This window comes from Vicugna pacos, chromosome 17 (assembly GCF_048564905.1).
Source record: "Vicugna pacos chromosome 17, VicPac4, whole genome shotgun sequence".
Taxonomy (NCBI): Eukaryota; Metazoa; Chordata; class Mammalia; order Artiodactyla; family Camelidae; genus Vicugna; species Vicugna pacos.
This window is the reverse complement of record NC_133003.1, coordinates 25516505-25540997: the sequence shown is the minus strand read 5'-3', so window position 1 is coordinate 25540997 and position 24493 is coordinate 25516505. Positions and strand designations below refer to the sequence as shown.

The 24493-nt window shown below is 41.2% G+C and overlaps 1 protein-coding gene across 1 annotated transcript in view; it reads right to left on the bottom strand.

Moving 5' to 3' along the window:
• The window catches only part of CACNA2D3 (calcium voltage-gated channel auxiliary subunit alpha2delta 3), a 778957-nt gene that overhangs the window by 405740 nt on the left and 348724 nt on the right, over positions 1–24493 (bottom strand). Inside the window, exons 6-8 of the mRNA XM_072941510.1 lie at positions 17108–17239; positions 9940–10000; positions 9703–9853 (exon numbers count right to left, since the gene is read on the bottom strand). Coding sequence (XP_072797611.1) covers positions 9703–9853; positions 9940–10000; positions 17108–17239 — 344 coding nt within the window. The remainder of the gene's footprint in view (positions 1–9702; positions 9854–9939; positions 10001–17107; positions 17240–24493) is intronic.

The following is a 24493-nucleotide window of genomic DNA, read 5'->3' as shown; positions in this document are numbered from 1 at the left end:
GGACAGACTGAAGAGGACCAGACCAGCAGCTCCTGCAACAATGACTGAGATGCATCAGGTTTCACCTGCTGAGATGCTTAGTAGCATGTAGGGGTAGTGATGACACTAACATCCACAACTAACCGTTAGTGAGCATCTCCTTCATCTAGACACAGGCTAGACTTCATTCACTGGATATCTCAACCTCATGTGGTAAGTACTTCCAGTTACTCCCCCTTTACAGATGGGGAAACAGAGGCAGAGTACAGAGGATCAACTTGCCCAAAGTCACTGGGGAATACATAAGGTGAAGTCTAGATTCACACCCAAGCAGTATGACCTCCAAGCCACTGACCTCAGGACCTCAGAGCCCCCAGTTTCTCCTCTCTGGCCCCCTAGATTATATTTCCAATCATTCTGACTTGTGCACCCTCTTCAATCTTTGTTTTTAGTCATACAAAAGCATCTGAAAAATTATAGTTCAGTGGTCTTGGAGCTAGACAAACCATGGAGAAAAAATGTATTTATGCAGTTCTGAAATCAGCTGTTGACAAACGGGAGTGCAAATTTAAGTCAACATATGGAATGTCATCTCAAGATTCAGGAAGCAATTGCACAGCCTAATCTGAAGAAGAGCTTCTCCAAAATTCTCAGTCCATATAGAACTGACACCAGAAGTTGCTGGGGAAAAAAAAAATACAGCCATTTTCCCTCTCCTCCACTTCCCTCATTGACTGATGTGGTTCAGGGTGATAATATGCCCATTCTTATAGCCTAATTCCTTTTATTCCTGAAGCATAATCAGTCTTAGCCAATCACAGCTATCTGGTTTCCCTCTGCTAGGCACATGTTTTCATAGCCTGTGTTGCAGGCTATGGGGTCAAGTGACCCATTCCCAGCCAGTGACATAAGGGACAGTTTCCTGGGCAGTTTCAATGAAATTTTTTTCTTACCATTAAAGGAAAACTCTTCTACATCCACTGCCATCCTTCCCTCTTGGGATGCTATTGCAGAGCTGCAGAAGCCCTTTTGCAACCATGAGGCAACATGATTAAGAATGGTGAGCAAGGATCAAGGAAGACAGAGCAGAAAGATGGAGCCAGTATGTGTCCTTGATGACACTGTTGAACCACTGTACCAAAATAGCAGCTGCCCTCCTCCAAGCTTCTTCCAGGAGATTATGAGATGCCTAGATACTGGAGCAGCTTTTACTCAGTTCTTCTATAACTTGCAGCCCAAAACTTTTCAACTCCATTTTTTCAGGTAAATTTTTAAAATTTATCTACATTCTGCCTAATACAAGTTCTCAATATTGATTCCTGGGGTTCTGTAGTCTGGGGTGGGAGTCAGGAAACTTAAGCCCAAGTACCACCTCTGCCATACAATCACTGTGTGACCTTGGGGAGGTCACTAAACCTCTCTGATTGCAGATTTCTATACATAAGAATTGCTAATTCATCTTCTGTTTACCCTCCAGGGACCCTTGTGAGGACCCAATGAGGCAAAATACCTGAAACTATTTTGCTAATGTAAAGGCCTATACATGTAGGGGACTGTAGAGGGGGCTTAAAAGTAAAGACCAAGAAGTTCTTGCCCTCATCAGGGAGGAACATATGCAGTAATCAAAACCATGCTCACTGTCGCTGTGTGAGCCATGGCCACAGTGGAGGAATCTGCTCTTCTGAACCCCCGCCAGCTTGTTAGTGGCATCATCCAAGCTTGCAGTTAACTAATTTCCCTTGACTGCATCAGGACAAAGCTATGCTGAGCAATCTGGTCTGTATCACCAAAGGGAGCAGGGCTCAGCCGTCTGTGTGAGGGAATGGTGCACACCAGGCAGCTGTGCCAAGGAGGCCCATGGGCTGTGCATGCTCCCAGAGCTCCTTCCCAGGGGGACATCAAGGGCACCCTGCCTGTGGAACTGCTTCCAAATTCTCAGCAACTCTCCTTTTGGAAACCTTTCAGTTTTTGCATTTTAATGGATGTCCCCTAGACTTCTACTTTGTGAAACAATGATGTGAGATGGCCAAGTCAATTTACAACCTAAGATCTAGTCTAAGATACAATGATCTTCTTCAACTCTCCATCCGTATTTAAATAATTAGATATCAACAGTCTAACAGAAAAGGATGCAATGCATATCATCAATAGCCAGATGCAGTTTTCTTCTACCATTTGCTTTTGCTCCCTCCCAATACCAGGAGTGAACCCCAGGGAGGCACTCAACCACCCTCCACTCTCCCCAAAGTGTTTAGTCCTTCCTGCAAGTTTCTGGGAAATGGGAAGAGTCTCTTAGCAGGATAGGAGAGAACCCAGCAGCCCTAGATATAGTCCAGTCAGCCCACCAACCATGTGGTGAGGAAAAGGACAAAGAATGTGTACCTCTTAAAGAGCTTAGAAGCTTCCACACAGACTCAGGGCCTCAGTCACTGATAGCTTCCTTCTTCCTTTCTCCTGTCTGGTTCACTTTCCTCCTCTGATCCACACAAGGGTGGGGCAGTAGAGCTAAAGCAACTGGGGCAGATAGGTGGGTTCAAATCCCAGCTCTGACACACACTAGCTGGTTGATCTTGGCCAAAGCATCTCTGCTCTTTGAGCATCAGTATTCATGTTGTGGAGATGGGGATTATAAATGCATCTCTCTCATGAACTCACTGTAAGGATGAAATGAAATAGTTCAGTAAATAGTCAACACAGAGCCCACATGTAAGAAAGAGAAAGAAAGTGTGTGGGTGCACTTCACAGGGAAGAAAAGAAAATATATATGTGAGTATGATGTGTGGTACACAGAGAGAAAGACTGACAAATGTATCCTCCATTAGAGCTGGTACTTGCTAAGTAGGAAGGGGATGGTGGGATGATGGCACTCTTAGAAACAGGGCTCACATGCTCCAATCTTCTGCAGAGAGCATAGACTCTGCATTCCCATTCACTGCAGAGAAGTGTTACTCCAGTAGGCACACGTGACTCTAAATACCCAGGACAGAAACTATTGCATTGCGTGGCTGCACACTACCCTACCCTGTGCCACACTCTGAACCCTCTCAGTGACCTGGGTCTTCGGCAGACCGGGGGCCAACACAGACAGTGCAGCCAACCTACTGCCAAATCTCTTCCCAGGAAGGTATATGCCATGAAACCTTTGTTCCTTTGTTTGCTCACCGAATATTAACTAAGCATCTGCTATGTACCAGGAACATAAAACACTGGCTAAATTTGCACATGATCATCACTGTGGCATGGACAAGTACCACTTTTTCTTGCTTTTTTTAGTAAAAGAATATGTTCATTATGTCTGAAGATGATATCTGCTTTTCCTTTTCATGATAAAAACTGCTTATCTGTAATGCTACAAGGGTCCCCATTCAAAAAAAACAAAAACAAACAAACAAACAAACAATCAGGCTCAAGGGAAACCCATGATCTTCACATGTTAGGCTACTGTCTTCATGCATGCCAACCACCAAACTCTACTCTCTGACAGCAAGGGACACAACACCATCTGCCTTTTCCTTCCTTTTGCCAAATCTCTGGAAGCATTCCCAACATCTTGCATTTTAAAAACACAGTAAAATCCTCAATGGGATTTTTAATGATGATCTAAAAGAGGAAAGACAAGTTTTAAGTTTAATTCAATGAATGGTCAGAACTTAAGAGAGAAGGATCTAAAAATGAAGAACTAATGGGCTGGGCTCACAGACCAAGATTCATGCAAGCTTTGGCATTGATGTAGAATTGTGTCACACACTGTTTCCGGTAAAACTCAGCCCAGAAACTGGAGAGCCAAGGACAGCTGACTGTGGGGCTCTGGATGATGCTGGGAATTCTGAACCCTGCTTAATATTGGAAGCTGAAGTTGATTAGTGAAAGCAATGCAGCCTTCAGGCCTAACAGAAGAAGATCATCAGTTGCCTATAAAAGAGAATGAAGGAAGACCTCATTAAGAAGAGAGAGACTTTAGGGAACCTGTGAACACATCATCCTGCAGCTGAGACTCCCTCCATGTCTTCCACTGCCTCCAGGGAATGTCCCAGTTCCTCTATGTGGCTGAGCAGACTTACTTGACTAACACTCTCAATCCAGTCTCCATCACTCTTTTACTCATTACCCCACCCACCTGCTTTCTCTGCCTCCCACATTCACCCCTACTCCAGTATGTCCAAGCTCTGAATTCCTTTCGGTCAATCCAACCAAGCCTGTACTTCCGGTGGGTTGGGGAGGATGTACTACCACCTGAAAATAGCATTTTCCTCAATTGTTTATTCTCCTTTTTCCTGCCCTAACACATTGCATACATCTGGCTAATGACCACCTCTCTTAAAGTGCTCATTTCATCATCACTTCTTCCAAGAAGCCATCACTGAGCCCCCAGTTGGCTGCATGCCCCTGCTCTGTGCTGTCCCAGCCTCCCCCACAGTCTCCCCTACTGACTCTCTCTGAGACTGCACTGTCCACACTTTACTGTGAGCACCCGTTTCCTGGTCGCATCCACATCCAACACACACACACACAAAACCTCAAAGTCCATGCAGGAAGACAACCTGTCTTCTTTATTTATAAAAGCAGCCCCATTACTTAATTCTTAACACTCAATAGTATTTGCTGAATGAATAAACAACCAGAACAAAGAAATGAAAGGCAAAACTACATGGAAAAGACTAGGAACAAAGCCAAGAGAAAAAAATAGTTGACACAAAGACAAAACAATAAATAAAATAGTATGATGAGAATCTCTATCCTCTTCAAAAAACAGGTAATAAATAAAAGGTAAAGGAAGTAAACAGGTACATTTTAGAGAATCCTAATTTCCATGAAAAACCAATAGAACTGAAATGCTGACATGCTCATATAATGCAAGAAGCTTATGTAGAATTGCTGGAACTCCATTAAATATTTTATGGTTTTATTGGTGCACTTTTGATTAAATAACCTTTAGAATGAAAATGTGTAGGGATTATGTAATGAAGCCAATGAACTCACAATATTTTCACCGACACAAGGCATCCTGGGGATCTTTTGCATTACAAAAGCTTCTTGTGTAATTTGAAACATGACTGGACATAATTAGCAGTACAGAACAAATGAGCACCAAAACAAAATACCATCCTTATACTTTTAATACGGAATCGATTACTTTAAAGGGAAAATCCACAGCAGGAAAAGCACTGGAGAAATGGTTCTAAAGAAAATTCTGCAAATTAAAACCAGGGCACCAGAAGTTCTGGGTTGAACTAACAAATGATGCTCTTCTTTATTCAACTCTGCACAAACACGGGCTACAGGGGACATTTAAATTGATTTAACAATATCAGCCCAGTCAATACTGTGTTCATTTAATGCATGGCTTAGGCTTCCGTAAAACCATTTTTCAAATTTCAGCATGGAACAGAATTAGCACCCTCATTTTTATGATAATATTGTTAATTTAATGCATGGCTTGGAATTAGACTTCAAAGTGAATCAGAAAAATATGGCTTTTCTTTTGTCAGAAATATCTCTCTTCATGCACCAGTGGTTTGACCTTAAATTTTAACTTCAACTGCACAAAATCACTCTCATATTTCAACTATCCTTTCATAATTCAATCATTTAGTTCATCGGTCTTAGATTTCGCAATACCCTGCCCATGGAAACTAAAACAATTTTTAATATTATCTTCTCATGTTTATTCTCTGGAAAGATCTGGATTGGAAAATCTTCTGTATAATATATAAGATGTACTTAGCAATGAACTTAATACAACCATGTAAATATGCAAAAATGGCTGGAATGGGCAAGGAAAGCCTTTTCCACTATTTAAATCTCCTTCCTTCCTTCCCCATATGGCACTGAAAATCAAATGGCAATGATGAATTAGATTTGTACAAACAAAAAAACCTACAATGCACAAGGGCTTCCAACATTGAAAATAAAAATGGTATTCTTTACTTTCTCTCTAAAACACTAAAATGTCTCCTCAAACATCTACCTAGCAAGCAAGCGAAAGCTGACAGTGTAATGAAGGGTGAAATGATAATGTCCTCCCGTAAATGGAATCCAGCCAACAAGAACAATGCACTCAAACAGATTTGCAGAGCATTCTGGATGGAATTCCAAATATTCCAGCTCCCTGCACTTCCAAGAGCCTGCAGTGGGGACCCCTCTAGACAGAGGCAAGTGACCATTTTAAGCAGAGAGGAAAAACATATACCGTATTACTAGAGCAATTTTGCCACTGTGGGAATAGGAGGAGACGGGGAGAAAACCCAACAACATAATTTGGCACGGCAAAACAGGTGAAACACACTTAGGGTTTGAAGAGATGATTGAAGAAAATACAAATAAACATTTATCAATTACAAATCTACTATTGAGGACTCTCAAAATATTGCCCTGAATGTTTGCGTCACCTCCATAAATCCGTTTGTTGAAGCCCTACCATCCAATGTGGTGATATTTGGAGATGGACCTTTGGGAGGTAATTAGGGTTAGATGAAATTATGAAGGTGGGGCTCTCATGATAAGACTGTAGCCTGATAAGAGGAGACATGAGAGAGTTTGTTCTCTTTCTCTTTCTAGCTGCATGAGCATACAGAGAAAATGCCATTGAACACACAGCAAGAAGGTGGCTGTGCGCAAGCAAGAAAGAGAATCCTCACCAGAAACCAAGCCCTGCCAGACCTTGACCTTAGACTTTCTAGCCTCTAGAACTGAGAGAAAACAAATATCTGTTATTTAAGCCACCTAATCTGTGGTATTTTGTTATGGCAGATGGAGCTGACTAATACAGATTCTAAATGTGTAACTATTAAACCGTATTTAGTGGACATTCTGATAATACCTAACCTCATGCATACCCTTTGGTGTAGCAATTTCACCTCTAGATTTTATTCAATAGAAGCACACCTTACCCTGCAAAAATATATGCATGAGTCCATTCACTGTAGCACTCTTGAGTAGAAGAGATTAGTATCAGCATAATGTCCAGCAAAGGGGGACTGGTTAAAAAATTAACACCAACTATAGGGAATGGAATGCTTTGTTCTTCAGATACACTTGATACTAGTATAGAAGCAAGTGCTGAATATTCTGTAAAATAGAATTATATTTTTGTGGGGAAAAATATGTGTTCATATATATAGAAAAATTTGGAAGGATATGTGCCAAATGGGAACATTTCTGAATTGTTTAAAACTGTTACATATGTTGCCTATATTAAAAGCAATCAATGTGTAAAAGTTACCACTAATTAGTGGTTCCTTTTATGACCTTGGGCTTTTAATACAAATTCACGAACATATTTGATCTATACCATTACCCATTAAGGGAATAGAGTTCATGATTTTAATACAGAGGCTTCAAATTAAAAAGTTCAGAGTATCTTTCTAGTTTTTGAAATAATTATGTAAATAGTCTTGAAGCTGATCATTTATGCTGAAAGCTAACAAACAGATGTACAGTGAGGGTTAATGGGCCCTCTAATGGGTTTCTTTATATAAGGGGCCAATTTGGGGTTAAAAAATACTTTTTTCCTTAACTGTTCTATAACAACTGGCATGTCTACTTTTAATTATCTTAATCACCCTCTCTTCATTATTGAGTTGACACTGTTTGTATATCTTAATGAACTTACAGAGATTATTTCAATCGATTGGTTTTGTTAACAGAACAATAAATCCCGCCTGATAAAGGATTCACAATGTAATTAGTTAGCTCTTCTTATTATGCAAATTTCTGATACTTCTGTAATGAGTAATTAAAGATTAATAAGAAAGATAGTCCCAAATGAGCTGCTTCTTATCTGTAAATGCTTCAGGATGTGTGGGGATCAAGCCACATTTGCATATTCACAGTAAGACTGGTAACTAAAGTTAACTTTTCTCTTGATTTGGAAATCTAAATTTCTATCTGAAAATCTCCTTCAAATAGCTGTGCCCGAGGCCACACAGTTTCACAGTAAGATGGCTGAGTGGCTCAACTGTTTTCTTCACTTCTGCTCAGGATACAGGACAAGGGAAACCTGAACAGTTTCTGAGTCCTCACTGTGCCACTTTCTCTAGCTGTATGACCTCAAGTCAGTAGTGTCTACCTCCTCCTCCTGGTGCCAATGTCTCCATACCACATGGTAAAGAGCCAAGGTGAAGACCCAATGAGATCACTGACATGGGACACTTGGCAGTGGCACTCTATAGAAGGCAGCTGCCGGTGTTACTCATTCAACAAGGATTTAAAGTACTATTTGCCAGGTACTGTCCTAGGCACCGGGGATAGTTCAATGAATAAACAACCTCTGTTTTCAGGAATTTATTATTCTCTTTCTTTTCCTCTTCCTTTTTAGGTCTTTTTAAAATCTGAAGCTATAAATCATGGTGCCCTGCTGTCATGCCTTTTTGCTCCCAGTCTCATCAGAAGCAGTCAGGACACTAATCAAGCAATCTCCTCTGCAAGACCAGTGTCATTTTGACACCCATGCCCTCTGCCCAGTGACTAAAAGTAGGTGTCGTGCCCATGTAGAAGGCTACCTGGAAATAGGGTACCATGATGACACACACTGCTCAGGGGCCCGGAGAGGCCATGCAGACACAGCAACAGCTTTCTTAGAGCATGTCCGTGCTGGTCACTCTCCAAATAGCATCCCTTCTTTCATATCCTACCACTGGCCCCCAGACAGGGGCCCTGAGGGCGATGTGACTGCACACAATTCACAGCTGCTGTCTGATGCGCAGACTCAAGAAGTTCATCCCAATACATGCCATTGTACGTGGCCAAACTAGGTTTCAAAACTAAGTCTCGACTCTGAAGCACAAGCTCTGTCCCTCTTCCCACATTGCCTTCACTGCCTACTGCAGCCACTTCATGTCCCAGACAGAGGTGATACAGTAAAGCACAGGTGAGCACCATGCAGTAGCACCTATCTAACTATTCAAGGAGAAGAACCAAGCTTATTGTGGCTATCATCTTTGTAAAAGAGTAGGAGAGAAATAAGGGATGAGATGAGGCTAATACCAGAGAATTAAAAAGGAAAGGATAAAGAACTGGAGATGGAGTCCTGAATCAGTGGTCCTGCCCAGGCAGCATGTCACTGGCCAAGTTTGGTTCCCAGATCTTCCACCTCCCAGCTCTGTGACCTCTGCCAAGTCACTGACATGCTCAATCCCTGAGATTTCACTTGAGAAAATGCCAAAACCATCCCCTACCCTCTAGAGCTGCTGTGAGGAATGAAGGTAATGCAAATTCGAAGAGTAAGCAAATGGCACACAGTTGGCACTTAATAAATGTCACTTCTGTTTCTGAAGCTGAGATAAAGTGCTCCATGAGCCTTAAACTGTTCTCTAGATTTCTGTTGTTGTGTCATCATAATTACTATTACTATCTTGTCAGACTAACCTAGCTTAAAGTTAATTTCCATGTGAGAAAACCTAGCAGTTAAAGGAAAATCATGCTAGGTCTAATTCTCCAAGGTTCTGAAAAGGTTGGTTTCCCAGGAAAACTAAATCTGGTGCTACTCCTCCTGATGAGAGTGCCTATATGCTAGGTGAGGAGAAGAAATGTGCTCAACTGCTTTCCCATAGTCTCCGAAAGCCCTCCAATACCATGACTCAGTGAATTCACATGGGACTAATGGGTCCTCAACCTGGGGCATCTAATGCTGTGTACACAAAAGCAATAAGAATGCTAACTGCTTGCTGCTGAAAGATCAAATGAACTCTAAGTGCAGAGAAAGCACAAAACAGCTGCACTCACAGCAATTATGTTGAAGAAGTCATCATCCCCCAGCGTATCCAAAATAGACGAGACCGTTTGCTTTGCAATCGTCAGACGGAGCCCTTTCATGCTGCCACTCACATCAACTAAAATAACCACGTCTTTCGGAGAAGTCGCTGCCTGGATGTACCTAGGTCAGAGGAAAATTAAGTAAAAACGAATCCTCTCTGCAAGTTTTCTCCTTGGAAAAATAACTGAGGTTTGACCATTTCCTACCATTTTCGGTTCCTGCAGTCAAAGGCAATGACTCCATTCTCATCTGGTTCCCATTTAATCCCTAGAAGAAAAATGGAGTTATCAGAAACCCAGATAAACTTCAAATATTTATCCATAGCATTTAAAGGCTGCATTGCTTTGCTGATTGAATGGACAGAGTGAAAAATCACATGCAAAGACCAACCCTGGGGCTCATCACATGCTCCATCACCAGCTTTGGGAAGGTGCTTTAGGGCTGGAATGCCATAGCAAACACAGCCCTAGCTCAGTTGCTCCAAGACCTGCTAGAGAGTGGTGACATCTTTAGTAATTCGCTGTCCATCAAGAAAGGATATGACTCCAGCCCCTTCCTGTGACTAATGATAAAGTTAGCCAAGGTCATTTCTCACTGTTCTGCAAGTTGATGGATCTGGCAACATCATTCATAGATCTTTGGGCAGAGTGAAGCCCTGTCCTTGGACCCAGGTCAGTAATGTCTAGAGCATGGAGGGTAGAAACCATGCAATATGTTTCCATCTCAGAATATATACAAGTCTGTTCTCTCCTCACTCCTGTTTTTAAAATCAAGAGTTTTGGCGTGGCCAAAATGAAGTAAAATGGCCCTAATTGTGCTTCATAGTAAAGTCTGAATTTCAGGCTTTGAAGCCTAAGAGTTTTCCCCTTGTGTAAAATGGGATCCAACATCATACTCTCATGGCTTGCAGACTGGTCAGGATAATGTCCAAGGTTGACATTCTCTATTTACAACTTAGTTTTTAGGAGTAAACCTTCATTTAAAAAGAAAAGTGTTTGCTGCCTAAAAATAAGACAGAAAAATCACTGTTTTCAATGAGTGCTGCTCAGGGATGGAGGGTTTGAAACACAGATTTTGGAGTTAGGAAAAGAAAAACAGAAAAATTATTTTCACAGGAGAAAATCCTGATGGAAGCACTGAAATTCTCCTTCACAATTAATAATAGCCAGCTCTCTGGACCACACTGGGCCAATGTGCTTAGGATAACATTCCTAAATTATTACAGAGATAACCATAAAATGGCAGTTTGTAAACCAAAGAGTCACTTTGTTCTGTCTTCCTTGTACCTACATTTCCCACCTGCAAATAGAGTCAATTTAAAGGTTCCCTGAAACATATTAAAAAACAGAAGTATAAGAACCCCCTGCCAATTGAAGGTTATTAGGTAATGAAGATAAAATACAACTGACATGAAACTGTACGCTAAAGGAGAAGAATGTGATTAATTTTAAAAACATCAGACATACTGCATTTGTATAAAGCCAGGTAGAGCTAGGATGGCAGTCTTGACACATAATGAAATTATATCCATTGTGAAGCTAGGTAATGTTCCAATGTGTAATTCCACAAAAGAATTGGTTTGAGTCCAAATAAAGAGAATTTTTTTTTAATGTCTTGACCCATGGTAAATATTCAGTGGATGTTTCTTGAACTGAATTGTGTTGAGTGTTCTTAGACCACGACTATATCTGATCATCCTCCACCCAATCTCTACCCTGCCATTCTCCCTCCATCACAGCCTCATCACTGCATGTTCCACTGGGAGGAGCAAATGTTCAGTTCTGTTTACTGTCCCAACATTTAAGCCAAGGTCTAGTAGGAAGGAATTAATGACACTCAGTACTGTTCTTTTGGATTGAGATCCCTTTCCTGCAAATGGGCTTATAACTCCTCCCAGACACTGCTGAAATTTGATGCTTTTTGAAAAGTTGATAAGAAATTAGTCTGCTGGGAAAACCTATATACGATACAATTCCAGAAGGAAAGTGGAGCAGGTAGGATAACCCCTGAACGTTTTGCCTACTAGTCACAATTTTCATCAAACTCCAAGCACCCTGCCAGTTGATAGTAAATGACTAAAAAATATGGACCTGGCCCCAGCCTGCCCTCAAGAAGCCTCAAGTCTAACAGGGAAGCTGATACTTGATGAGAAATCATGAGCACCATAGATATTGTGAAGGAGAAATACCTAAGGCTATGTTACTGCATAAAAGGTAATCTTAATCCCTAATGTGAAGAAGGCACCATTTTAAGCTGAGAGCAGAATGCTGATATATTAGTTTTCTAGGGCTGATGTAACAAAGTCCTGAAAATTAAGTCCTGGGGGATAAACATCAAAATCAAGGTGTTAGCAAGGCTATGCTCCCCCTAAAGGCTCTAGGGAAGAATTCTTCCTTGCCTCTTCTTAGCTTCTGGCGGCTCCCGGCGATGCTTAGGGTTCCCTGACTCGTAGCTGCATCACTCTAATTTCATCCTTTGTCCTCTCATGGCTGTCTTCCCTCTGTGTCTGTGTGTCCTCCCTTCTAATAAAGAAACCAGTCACATTGGATTTAATCCTAATCCCGTATGATCTCATCCCAACTTAATTAGATCTGCAAAGATCCTATTTCCATGGAAGGTCACATTCTGAAGGTCCAGGTGGACATAAATTTGGAGGGACATTAAACTCACTATATAATGGGAGGACTTGTAAAATAAAAGTGAAGGGTGGCCACAGGGTCAAGAAGATTATCCCCAGGCAGAGAGAATCTTGTCTGCCAAGGTTTGAGCAAAGCATGTCAAGTTCAAGGAACTGAAAGAAGGCTGGTGTGATGGTGCAGAGCGGATGTCTATGCTGGGGAAAGGAACTTGGATGGCAGCAGGAGCCATAAAGCCCATGCCCCTCCTGGTCAGGACAGGAGGTACACACTAAGTGGGGATGAAGCCAGTACCTCAAGATAGTTCTAGGCACGGCTGCCCTGGATGTAACAATAAAGTTCGCACCTTGAATCAAAGTCAGGCTGGATGGGCCCTGAAGGGTCATTTTACCCACACCTGTCACTGCACCCAAAATCTTCATAGCAGGGACTCCAAGTCTCTCACAGCTCAACGGATTTTCCCAACATTTTTAATTAGGATTAGGACTTGATCTCCCAAACTCCATGCCACCATTCTCTTCCTTAAACAAGCATTTCCATCAGGAGGTTCCATGAGAAGTTTACTGGATATTAGCATGAGTTAAGTGAATAAAAGTAAAACTGGTTTCTATGCCCTTGGGAGGAATATCTGAGGGCCTTTAATCTGCTTAAGTACACCTTAAGTCTCTCCATCTGGGGCAGCAGAGGCAGCATTTACCAAACTAATTTGACTATTGAGCCCTTCCCTTCCCAAGAATCTCAAAACAAAATGTTTTGGGGGGAAAATGTCAGGAAACACTGTCCCAGGCAGTACTCTCCTAGGATATCTCAACATTTTAGCATAAAACTTTATGTACACACAGATATTTTGAAAATGTTTAAGTAATTTCAAATCCCAGAGAATTAATAGTTGGTTCATCTTAAATCTTCGAGATCCAGGGAATTGTCACTTAACCAGGAAGCACCCCCAGGAGATATATAATTTCTGGAAGTGCCATTTATGCCTAATGGGACCCCACCCAGGCTGGCTGGGGCATGAGTCGAGAGATAAAAGGATCAGCGCTGTTCAGCAGCAGATGGCAGTGCCATTCAGCTTCTCTCTGTGGCCATCCAGGCTTCACAACCTACATCAGTGATGGCTGGCCTACCTTCCTCAGCTTTCACAGGCCAGGGTCCCTAAAACATTCAGTATATCCATATGTGAAACTGAAAATGTCAAAATCTCTATTGCAGATTCAAATGCTCAAATCTTATTAAATGTAAAATATCGTATAATATTCCAATCTCCTATTGTTTATCTCCCAAAGGCATTATAAACTAATATTGGAGGGAAATTAATTTCATCTAAGACAACATATGTTTTCATAGTCAGTCTCTTTAGCACATGAAAATGAAGAGAGGGCCAAAAGAGCAGAGACCAACTCAGCATCATCTGAAGGTTCAAGCCACACACTGCCAATATAATCTCACGTGGCAAAGAAGTTTAAGATTGTCTAACAGGACTATGAAGGATTACAACAAATGGCATGATACAAATCCAAATATCTTTTTGCCCCCTGCATTTATTTCTGCTTGGCTCCAACCTCCCATTTTGAGATCTCCTCCTCAACAAACGGTCTTTGTCCACTGCTTCTCTTCTCTCCTTAGTGCAAACTATTTTTCATAAAACTTCCCTGGCACTGCCAATGATACCCAAGCCATCTCCACAAACCACCACTTGAACAAACACTAACTATCCCATTGCAACATGTGATTTCTCTTCCCTATTTGAGAGCAAAAAGTCCAGAAAGATGTGGAAAGAAAGGAAGGAAAATCAAGAGGTAGCAGATGTTGGTTTAGCCCTCACTGGATAGTTTCTGCCCAATTCCTTCTTCAAAAAAATATGTTTTTACTTGGCCCATGATCTAAAATTTAAATAAATATCTTCCAATATAACTTTAGATTTAAAATAGCTGGTCTAGAATAAAATGCTAGCTTCTAACATGAGCTGAGTTAGCAGTCAAATTTGGCTTCAAAGTATATCTTGAGACACTGGTTACGCATTCCTCGAAAGAAAAAAAAGCTTCTTAATTCAACCAAATGCCATCTTCCTTAACAATCTCTTGAGAAACCTTTCACCATGATAAATGAGAATGTAATGAGAGTCATTATGAGAATTACAAACTATGGTTTTCCATGATCATTTTTACTGGAGTGGTCCTGTTGAGCTGACCAAGGAAGAGAACTCCAACATCAACTTCACTTTATCCATTGCTAAACCTGAGCCTGATGAGACAAAGTAATGCTGTGCACAGAACCCACACTTGATGGATTACTAGCCAATAGCATGTATGAGCCCATACTTGCAGAGAGCTCCCTACTTAGCCCTCTGTCTCCATCCTCATGGCTGTAGCTGTGAACCAGGTTTCACCTTCCTATGGCACAGAAATCATGGGAGAAGAATGAAAAAAGGAGGAGATAAGAGAGATGGAAGAAAGACTCAAAATCCAAATGACAATTCTGATTACCAGAATCTAGCTGTGTCTTGAAACAACATACTATCTAGGTTTCAAGTTACATGAGCCAATAAACTGGAGCTGGTTCAAACTGGGTTTCTGTCACTTGCAACCAAAATCTCTGATGAATGCATTTCCTCACAAGAGGGAGTTTCATGAGAGCAGAGACCTCTTCTGTTTAGCTCTCCGTTTTATCCTCAGGGCCTCACACAGTGCTTAGAACAAAGCAAGAACTCTGTGCATACTTATGTAAGAATGAAGGAACCTCCTTTCTGCTTAAGGACATGTACCCGTATCACTGATTCATACTATTGTACCACTCTAAATGTGGAAAGAAGCATCCAGAAAGAAAAAGAATCCTAGCAAAAAAAGCCCATGGATTCCTCTTCTAATAATCATTTTAAGTCCAGAAGACAAGAAGTGCACTCTCTGTTCAGAACCAAGCACTGAGAGAGCACATGACACTTATCAGAGCAGTGAAATCCCTTTGGAGGACTGTGATCCTTGTCTATTAATATATAAAATATGCCAAAATTTTACAAAGTCAAAATTCTGCCACAAGTGTCATAAAAGAACTGTAAGCATTTCTGAGTCAACTGCTATGACTGATAAAAATCTTGTACATAAATTAATCACTCCTATTACATACAAGGGGCCTTTAGGAGGCAATTAGATTTAGATGAGGTCATGAGGGTAGAGCACCCATGATGGGGTTAGTGCCCTTTCAGGAAGAGTAGGAAACACCAGAGTCTCCTCTCTCACATGTGAGGACACAGGGAGAAGGCAACAAGACAGAAAGAGGGGTCTCACCAAGAACCAAATCTGCCAGCACCTTGATCCTGGTCTTCCCAACCTCTAGAACTATGAGAAAAATATGTCTTTTGTTTAAAGAACCTAGTCTCTGGTATTTTGTTATGGCAGCTTGAGATGACTAATATGTCTCTATTATCAAATTTTAAAATTTCAGATTTAATTTGAAGACTTCCTGCTAGTGGAAACAAAAGACGATCTCCAATTTCTTCTTATTCTCTCCACCTTCATCCAAATGCCACGTGATAAGACATCCTTGTGGCTTCCTTGATGTATCAGCCCCCCTACTATGCTCTATTTTCACAACATCTACATTAAATTTACTCTCTGTTGAATGTATCAAAGCAGATTGCAATTTGGCGACACTGGAACTTTAATTGACCACTGATTATTATAATGTTATCTTTAACAGGATGCTTATTGTTTAAATTTCTGTGAGCTGCAGGAAGACCCATGCACGCCCTGCTGAACACAGCTCTCGGGAAATGTTGAATAATCTGGCAAAGCAGGCACTCGGCAGGCAAGTCTCAGGGCACAGATGCTGTGTGCAGGGCAAACAGCTCCTGAAGGCGGAGGCTGGCAGTCTCTGCGCCTCAAAGTGGGAAGACATCAGGTGCCTAGCCTTACTTAATGAAAACATAAAAGACTCCACTTAATTGCTTCAAGATTATGCAGGGCATTTTTTTCTTCTTTTAGGTTGAGCTTGTTAATTTCTACAGCTGTGATGCTGGCACAATTGCAGCCTCGAGTCCTCTTTTCACAACTTGTAAGGAAAATTAAAACTTCCTTTTTTAATTAAAATTCAAACCAAGCCAGAATTAAAATCCTATTGCAAAGCAGAGGCCTGGGAAGGCCCTAAAAAGAACACCTGTTCCAAAGTCATGATAGACAAACTCTGACAAATACACCCGTTTGAGGGTGTTCTTGGTGGCCCTGAACATCAGTAGTACTTTGGCCATTTCAATGTCTTCCTCCAGGGGTAGTCAGCTTGGAGTAGGGAACTGTAAGTTCAAATTTTCCATTTCCTACATCTTTCAGTCAGAATTTAACTCAGCCAATTATGGCTCGCTCCTTTCCCTGGTAATAATAATAACAACAATAATAATAGTAATAGTAGTGGTAATAGTAATAAAAGCAATCTCTTGTCCAGAAAGATTGAATATGGTACGTTTCACATTCCAATTTCTCACTTTTGGTGGCAGATCTAAGAATTATTCTATTGAGAAAGATGCTGAAAACACAGGCATGTCCAAATGCCTTATGCGTGTGTGCATGCGTGGGCAGACATCACACTGCCATTTCTGTCCTATATCTTGACAAAAGATTTAATAGATTTGAACTTTATCTTTCATTTTCTCCTAAGGGACAGAAAAAAATTTCTAACCCTGAACCCTAAAGGAAAATACCACAGGATCAGTAACTTGAATCATAATTCCCAATATAGGGATACTCACCTGGATACTGCCTAAAAAAGCCCTTTGCACTTCCAAAGTACTGCCATATGAGACTCGGGTCACGATCAAAGTTATCTACAAAAACTTTGTTTAGGGATTCGGACCAGTAGACTCCGTTGACAATCGCTGGGTCTGAAAACAAAGAGAAAGAGAGAAGAAGAATGTTAGAAACCAAAGTGAAACAGAACCCCAGTTGGCATCCCACATAGTTAGCAGATATCAGAATGGAGCCCATCCTGCAGGAAGCTGTGAAGAAGTCTGCAGCTCCCGAAATGTTTAGCTCCTGGGAATTCCATATATTAGGGCTTCTCCATCCTGCCTGAGCCCTCCAAGCCACCCAGGAGCCTCTACTGATGGCTCCTTCCTTGAAAGGAACTTTTAATCTGGCAGAGCACATAGTTCTTGAGAAAGCAGAGACCTTTTTAGCATTCTTTTCCACTTTTTGCCTCCTAAGTCAGAACTCATCATTATAAACAGGAAAAATATGTTTTCTGTCATGGCAATCACCTCAGCCAAAACAGCTCCTTCCAATTCTCTCCACCTCTGAGTTTAAAAGTTTGCTTTTAAAAAAGTAATTTTTTTAGTAAAGTAAAAAAATAAGTAAATAGATTTACTTATTTTTTAAATAAAAGAAGTAAATAAGTAAAAAATACATAACTAAATCTCTCTACTTCTTTTTTTCAGCATATTGTGAGCTCCATAAGGGCAGGAGCCATCTCCTGCTGTACCCCTTTGACCAGCACATGGCAGAAACTCCAAAAATGTATGGATGGATAAAGAGATGGATGGAAGAATGGATAGATGGATGGATAGATGGATTAATGAATACAACAAAGGTTGTTCTCCAATTCCAGACAACTATCTACTCTTCTGCCCTGTGAAGCCATGAGCAAATCTCTTTTCCTCACTCTTGGCAGCCAAAGAAAACCTCTCGCCTTTTGTCCACAGATGAGAGTTAAGGGCAAAGACAAAGACAGAAAATAAACAAGTATTAATTGTGTACTGGTCAAAGGAAGGTAGATCACTGGGGATGCTCTGTAACTGTCCACTTTATTTTTTAACCTCGGAAGATTTGGATCCAAAATGACACAACATTAAACAAAATTTTGTTCTAAGAAAGGAGATAATTGTCCAGTCCCAGCATGATGAGGGAAAGAATGATGACAGGATGAGCATGTTCATAATTAGGACGAGGAGGAGGAGAAACCTTTGCTAATTCTTTCCTGCAAGGCAGACACTGTGTTCATCTTCGCTCCTATCACCCCCACCACAGCCCTCTAAAGCAGATCCATGTTGTCCTCCATGCTACACAAGCGGAAATGGAACACTTTCCTAAAATACCCAACTAGCAAATGGCAAAGCCTCTGATTTGTGGTTTCCTTATTTGTAAAATAAGGATAATAATGCCCACCTGTTTGGGCTCTTTGGCAGGTCAAACACATTGACAGGAAGAGACTAATGGCCACAGGCATTCACAAAGCCATTAATGGACTTAATCCATTCCCCTGGAGTCCAGCACCCACACCAGAATTCCCTATCAGACTTTGAGTCACAGCAATCCCACTGTGGTGTCCTCATTCCAAAGATTCCTCCATATTATACAGACAGGGGATGGGAACAGATCCCATTAGTCCAGTCTTCTAGTCCCACAGTACACCAACGAGCAGAGCAACTCTAAAAATGTTTACATATATTAGATACACTGCAAGGAAACTCACTTTGGCACTGGTGCTTACCACTCCTCCTTCCTAGCTGCCTGTTCTTTGCCAGCTGGTTGCGCCCAAGGTGCAGAGGTACGAGACACAGCCCACAAAAGGGCACCTGACCCAGTGGGCAGACATGGTTCCTTGTCATGCTGTCTTACCCCCAGCCTGTCTTATTCTTTCAGACCACTCACCCAGATTCAACAGGCTATTGGAATTCTAACTCTCATCTCAAGGGTAAATGCTTTAACTCTTATAAACTATAAAAAACCATATCATAGACTGGGAGAATGAAAATGATCAATTCAACTTTTTCCCTCCAAGCAATTTTGAGTAAGAGTTTATCCTCACAATCCTGAAAAATGGAATCCTTTATTGTTCCAGTCCAAGCTTGACAGTAATTACTGTGATTCACTGCTTGCTATGAAAGCCACTTAAATTAGTCCACAAAAGTGCAAATACAAAAATGACTGAAAAAAAGTCCATGGTTCCTGCCTCCTCCATCAATGACCTCAATTTTAAAAACCTCCCACAATTAGAAGCAAAAATTCCATTTCACTAGCTCTGTCTCGACATGTTAAGAAGTCCAGCAGTTTCCAGTTAGATAATTCTTTTTTCTTGAGCATGGTTTCTTTGTGGGGTAATAAAAGGCTGCCCATGTCTCCAGGTAGCCCTAGAAACCTAAGATTGCTCCCTCCTTCCAGGAACCATGAGCATTTTTGGAAATGCAAAAAAGAATTATAGTGCCTGAGGATAATTTCATCCACTTCATTTGGACACCACATCTTGCTCTGAAATTATGCCTTTTCAAGAAAAGGGGGCTTCAGTTTTCCCAGGGTATGGTGAACAAGCGAAGTAGAATCAGTAAAAAAATACGGTCAAGTTAAAATGGGAGCTGTGTTACACACACCTATTTGATCAAGTATTTGAAATAATACTTCCTCTGGCTTGTGAAATCATCACAGTGTATTGCTTTCACAATCCCGCTTAGCAAGCAATTTTAATAGAAGGGAAAGTCTTGAATTGCTGTCTTTTGTTGTAGTCAAGTAATAAAAGAGATGGGGGGAAAAAAACTCAGAAAAATGGTGACATTGTTAAGTGGGGCCTTTATCTAAATATTTAGGTTTAAAAAAAAAAAGACTTAAGTTAAAAAAAATTTTTCCCAACAGCATTTCTTTACACAGAGCAAAAATGAAGTAGCTCAAAAGGTCAGTGCTGCCCACTGCACCCCGAATACCCAAGTCCCCAGCTCCTTACACTGTCTACTGAGGAGGAAGGAAACATTACACTGGGGCATGGACCAGCTAAGGCCTGATGCTCCCCCTATGGTTGTTAAGCTGATTTGCTTACTTACGGCCACTTGTGAAAGTGACAGCATCCTCCTAAGTAGAAGGCATATCATTTTCTTTGTTTGTGTTTTGTTTCAAAATTTGTTTAAAAGCCCCCTGTGCTTCAATCAAGGTTCTTCAGGAGTCTTAGATTAATCTGAATTTTCACTTTCACCTCTAACCCTATTCTATGGGGTTTAATGGATTGTATCAGCTTCCTGTGGCTGCTGTAAGAAATTACTACAAATTGGGGGGCAGGGATGCTTAAAAGAAAAGAAATGTATTCCAGAGGCCAGAAGTCCAAAATCAAGGTGTTAGCAAGATTGGATCCTTCTGGAGGCTCTGAAGGAGAATCTATTCCAGTCCTCTCTCTTAGCTTCTGGTGGTTGCCAGCAACCCTTGATGTTTCTTGCTTTATAATAAACACATCACTCCAATTTCTGCCTCCATCTTCACTTGGCCTCTGTGTGTCCCTGTGTCAAATCTCCCTCTCTCTTTTTCTTTAAGGAAATCAGTGACTGGATTTGGGGTCCACCATAAACTCAAGATGACCTAGTCTCAAAATCTTTATCTTAATTATATCTACAAAGACCCTATTTCCAAATAAGGTCAAATTTGCAAGATGTACTGGAGGTTAGGAATTGGACATACCCTTTGGAAGCCACTATTCAATCCACTACATATACTCATACTCTCTTAATTATCTCCTACACAATATACCCATATTCCTGGTTTGTAATGTACTGTTTTTAAAGTCTGAGTTTAACAGGTGCATGTCTTTTCCTAATGAAGGATATTTAAAGGCCTTCTCCCATTTCTTCTATTGGGAACAATTTAGATTCTCACGTCTGCATTACAATTTCATGAGCCTACAATTCTTCCTAAACTCTTTCAATGGGTCCTACCTGTAATGCACTAAACTGGATTAAAATCATTTCCTAATGTCCAGTGTCAGTGCCTAGCCTCCTCTGCACAATAAAGTGAACTCTACATAACATGGTCTTTTTACCCAATGTTCCCATCCATTCTGCATCAACTTATGATTCATATTGGTCAACATCAAGTCCAGGAATAATAGTTCTGCCTCCTGTTTCTTCTACCTTGTGAGAAATTAAATTACCTTCGCTGCCCGTCAAAAATTTATCAGATGTTCAGCTTGCAGTAAAATAGACTACAAGCAGATGTTCAGAGAGTAAGAGTCCCAGACCACCTTTCTGATCAATTTGCAATTTGTACCTTAAAAGCACTCACACATCCCTGCTCTGTCTTTATAATGTATCATATAATTCATCAAAAAATCACATTTGTAGTTTCCTTTTTCATTTCCACCCAAATCATTGCTTTCACCTGTGCTTAAGAGGAGGCTGCCTGATGTTACAGATGGGCAATGCTCTTTCTGCACACTCCCCCTTATACATACTCATGCACATTTCCTTTTAGTTCTATTTCCCTGAATAAGTAGCCATCGCATTTCAGGCGTAAGTTCCACCCTCTTGCGTCCAACCTGAGACAATCAGTTTCAAGCAAATTAATGTATACAGAGCACTTAGCCCAGCACCTGGCAAATACAAAATGCTCCATAAATACTGGCCATTATTTACTTCATGTTTTAGCAAATAAATAAATAGAGTTCCAAGAAGACTCCCAACTTGCATCCCTGCTCTTTGCAGTGTACCTCTGGGAAGCACCCTGACAGTGCAGTCACTGAGTCGGAATCCCAGATTTGAGAACTCACTCAGCACTTGTTAGCTAATGGCCTTGGACTTGTCCACTTAACTTCTCTGAGTCCCAGTGTCTCCATCTGTAGAAGGCAAATGAGAGCAGCCCTCCCTTAAAAGCTGGTGATACAAGGCACACAGTCACCCAGCAGCAGGAGGGCTCCCTAACTGTCAGCGAGTACATCACTGGTTGCAGCTCTGTATTGAGCCCCCAACCCTCCACCCAGGGCAGTCCAGCTCTCCTAGGACCATCCAGGCTCTACCTACATCTTTCTCTCTTCTTCAAATTATCAGCACCAGGCACTCTCAATGACTCTCATTCATTTTGTTCATTCAATGAATATTTATTGAGCACCTACTATTCAGGCATTCAGCAGTTGTCAGACCATAAAGCTGACATTTCAGCCTGAGCAGAGGAAACAATGGAAAAGAAATGAGAATTCCAAACAAAAGTGGGTGTGATGAAGAAAATTAAAAGGGATGGTAGGCCTGAGACTTACCACTATGTTGTTGGTTGGGGGGAGGGCAGTTATTCAAATTGGGTGGTCAAAATCGATCTCTTTGAGGAGGGACCTGAATGTTAAGGTGTCAGCTTAAAATCCCCTTGGCCAGCAAAAGTTATCCAGGCAAAGGGAACAACAAGTTCAAAAGTCAGGAGCTGGGAAGAAATCAATGTCTTGGGGAACAACAAAGCCACGAGTGTTGCTGAGGTCCTGTGAGCAAGAGGGAGAGGTACAGTATGGGGCTGAAAAGGTGGACAGGCCACGGTGAGGATTTTAGCAGATAGGCAAAGTTTCCTGCCAAGCACACATTTTCTAACAGATAATCTGTGTTCCACCAGTGCCAAAGCCCATCACACTTTTATTCATGGTTCCAAAATCAAATTTCTCTTCTGAAATCTATAGCCAGCAGAGACTACTTCCTTTTTCCAGGACACATCCTTCAAGCAATCAGGATCTTTATGGATACCTTAGTATTTGAGTTTCCTCTCCAGACCTCAAAGTTACCTGATACTCCCTTCATCTTTTTTCTCAGTGTCATTTATTCTCCAGTGAATTAGCAGCACTGTATTAATTGAAACCTGCCATTTTCTACCACAAAATATGGGTCCACTTCTAGAGAATCTGATCATACCTAAATAATTATAGGCTACTATAGAATCACAAACTACCGTTACCCAAAATCACGAACGAATTCACATTCATCTGGGCTTCTGAAGTATGTATGGTCCTTGTAAAGAAGGTATTTATTTCCTTCCTAGAATAAGATGGAGGATGGATCTTGGGCTTTCCTGAAGGTCTCCGAAGGTATGTGTCTCCTGGCTATAAAATTACAACAACACAAGGGCTGCTGGGGTCACTGAGTCTACACAGTTTTCTGCAGCACCACATGTTGGACCAGAGTCAAGAGGATAATGGCTGGAGAGGTTTCATGTCTCCCACGTCAGCAAGCAAATGACATCTCTTTCGTTTATTCCAAACAGATAATAGATTAAATAATGAATACTTTTGATGGTAATTATCAAGCACTTACATGTATTGGAAGATAGCCCTTAATGTGTGTTGAATTATAAAATAGATTTATTAGCCAAACATTCACCCTTCCTCTAAATTTAGTGATGTGCTAAATATTAAATGTAACTTGCTTTTCACATGTCTGGAGGCATTTCCTAGCAGTCCTAGGATGAGAGGCATGAAGAAGACTCATGGCCCAGTGCTGAAACACTCTGGATGGAGTCAGGAAGCAAAATGACTGGTAAACACACCTATCAGTTTGGCAAATCCTAGAGGGTGCTCTGGACTCTCAGCCTGTTGCCTCAGTATGCTAGACTTCAAGGCTAATTCCCCAGTGAGATTGCACATCAATGACTTAACTTGTTTGTTGGTGGTTTTTTTTGCCTTACATATATCAACTTCAAAAAGTCATCCTCCCCCAATATATTTAAAATTTTGTGGAGAAACTTGCATTTCTTCCTCCTTGTCATTCTTTATTCCCCTAGGAAAAAAAAACATTTCCAAATCTTTCTCATAGATATTAAAAGAAAATTATTTGATTGAAATCAAAATGATGATGATGCTAGCAGCAAAGTTTGCCATTTCTGGAAATTACAATGTGTCACATACTATGTAGGACAGTCAAAAACTACTCTTCCTAGCCTGATTTTACATAGGAGGGAACTGATCCTCAAAGCACTGAAACCCATTGCCCCAGTACATCACCTGTCCAAGGCAGAGGTCAGAAAAATTCTGGTTGTGTCCAAACTATTAGATGGAAGAAACTGGAATGGAAGCCTTGAACTCTATTTATTGCCTACCTGACAGTAAGTAGGGGTGTAGGAAAAAGGTGGCATGGGAGGTAAAGTCTAGACACTAGGTAACATGTGGCTCAGAGCAGGCTGTCTGCCCCTAGCTATCAATAAATGAATGAAGTTCGTGGCTTCTAAAGGAAGGGGCTGGGATCAGGCTTTCTTGGGGCTCTGACATAGCCTCTTCACACCTAATGCTCAGGGCATGTGTGTGGGTTAAAGGGGACATGGTGGATAAAGATAAAGAGTACCATTCAGAGCCCATCTGAAAGGGTCCCGCAAGACCTCCCCCTCAGGGTCTCTGCTGCAGAGCCACCAAAGAGGCTCTTTGA